General features: G+C 31.2%; 1 protein-coding gene across 1 annotated transcript in view; it reads left to right on the top strand.

The window, feature by feature from the left end:
• Positions 1 to 1,136: 1,136 nt before the first annotated feature.
• Positions 1,137 to 1,476, top strand: part of LOC125914112 (putative olfactory receptor 56B2) — an 817-nt gene continuing 477 nt past the window's right edge. Inside the window, exon 1 of the mRNA XM_049619266.1 lies at positions 1,137 to 1,476. This exon is cut by the window's right edge and continues 477 nt beyond it. Coding sequence (XP_049475223.1) covers positions 1,307 to 1,476 — 170 coding nt within the window. The 5' untranslated portion in view covers positions 1,137 to 1,306.

Here is a 1,476-nt window from a genome sequence, read left to right as displayed (position 1 = left end):
ACTGTTCAGGTTTGGGTGTCAAAATGCCAAACCATAAACACTAGAGCTTTTAACCTATATAGTATATATCTAAACTACTATAGCATCAGTTTGAAATTTTAAAAACTTTAATTACATTTATCTCTTCATTTCGATCTCAAGTATTTTTAATTCTTAACTTGAAATTTAGCATATTTGTTAAAAATATTGCTATTTTTTCTTAACAATTAAAAATTAATAGTTACATCTTATTTCATTTAATTAGTTCATTATGTTGTAAGGAGTATAAAATGCCATTATCTGGATTAGGTGAATATATCCACCAAGACTATATTAACACTACCTTTCTGTACATACTATCATTTTAAGACACAATTATTTTTAAATACTCTTTATTTATATTGTATCCTTAATATATGCAATCCTTAAGAAGAAATAAATAAATAGCACACATTTTGAAAGAACACACAATGTAATCTTTCATTTTAAATACAAAATATTAGTAAAATACTATATCAAAGAAATGTCTTATATAGAGAGTAATTTGATCTTATCAGAACTTCTGAATAAAATATTGATCCCATACTCATTAGTTTGTCAGTTTTGTTTTTGTTTTCACTTCTGCTTTATTAAGTATAATGTGACTGTCTGGACTACTTAAGAAGCAAAACTATGTCCAAAAGGGGAAAGTTACACAAAACCAGAAAGAACTAGTTTGAAAATACTGAGATTTCCAACCCATGTTGAAAACCCATATTTATAGTTGCATGGACTTAGGTAAGTAGCATACTGGACAGCACTTTACTGCTTATAAAATTGATATACTAACTGAACTCATATATTTTAATGACATATAAATAATATTCTATAACCTTATCTGTCATCTGAGAAGACTCCATGCATGGAAATCTCTACTCTGAGACTTGCATTTGGTCTACAAAGAAAGCAATCTACCAGCAAAGTCAAACTTAAAGACCAGGCTATGACATGAGATGGTTTTCTTTTTATCAAGCTTCCATGACATAATATGGAAGATAATAAGCAAGACCCTATTGCTATACTGTTCTATTCCTCAATTATCAGAGAGTTGAAATCTTACAACTTGCTTTATAGAGTATTTGTGATGATTGAATGACTCCTAATTTGAAACGTGTTACCAACATTCCAGTTTTGTAATAATATCACACAAATGTTAGTGCTGAAATGAGAATAATGAAGATGAATACCCCTTTTAATCTCATGAACCCAGATAACTCCTTTTCAAATACTTACAGTGTTTGTGATATTAAGTACAGTAACTTTGAATGTTTTCTTCCCTTAGTGAAGGATGTTCCAGCATCCTGGAGATTCCAACATCTCTAAGTTCCAGGTCTCTGAGTTCATTCTGATGGGATTCCCAGGCATTCACACCTGGCAGCACTGGCTCTCCCTGCCCCTGGCTCTGCTCTATCTCTTAGCTCTCACTGCCAACATCCTTATCCTGATCATCATCAATCA

This window comes from Panthera uncia, chromosome D1, assembly GCF_023721935.1.
Source record: "Panthera uncia isolate 11264 chromosome D1, Puncia_PCG_1.0, whole genome shotgun sequence".
NCBI classification, from domain to species: Eukaryota; Metazoa; Chordata; class Mammalia; order Carnivora; family Felidae; genus Panthera; species Panthera uncia.
The sequence above is the reverse complement of the archived record's forward strand: the minus strand, read 5'-3'. Positions and strand labels throughout refer to the sequence as shown.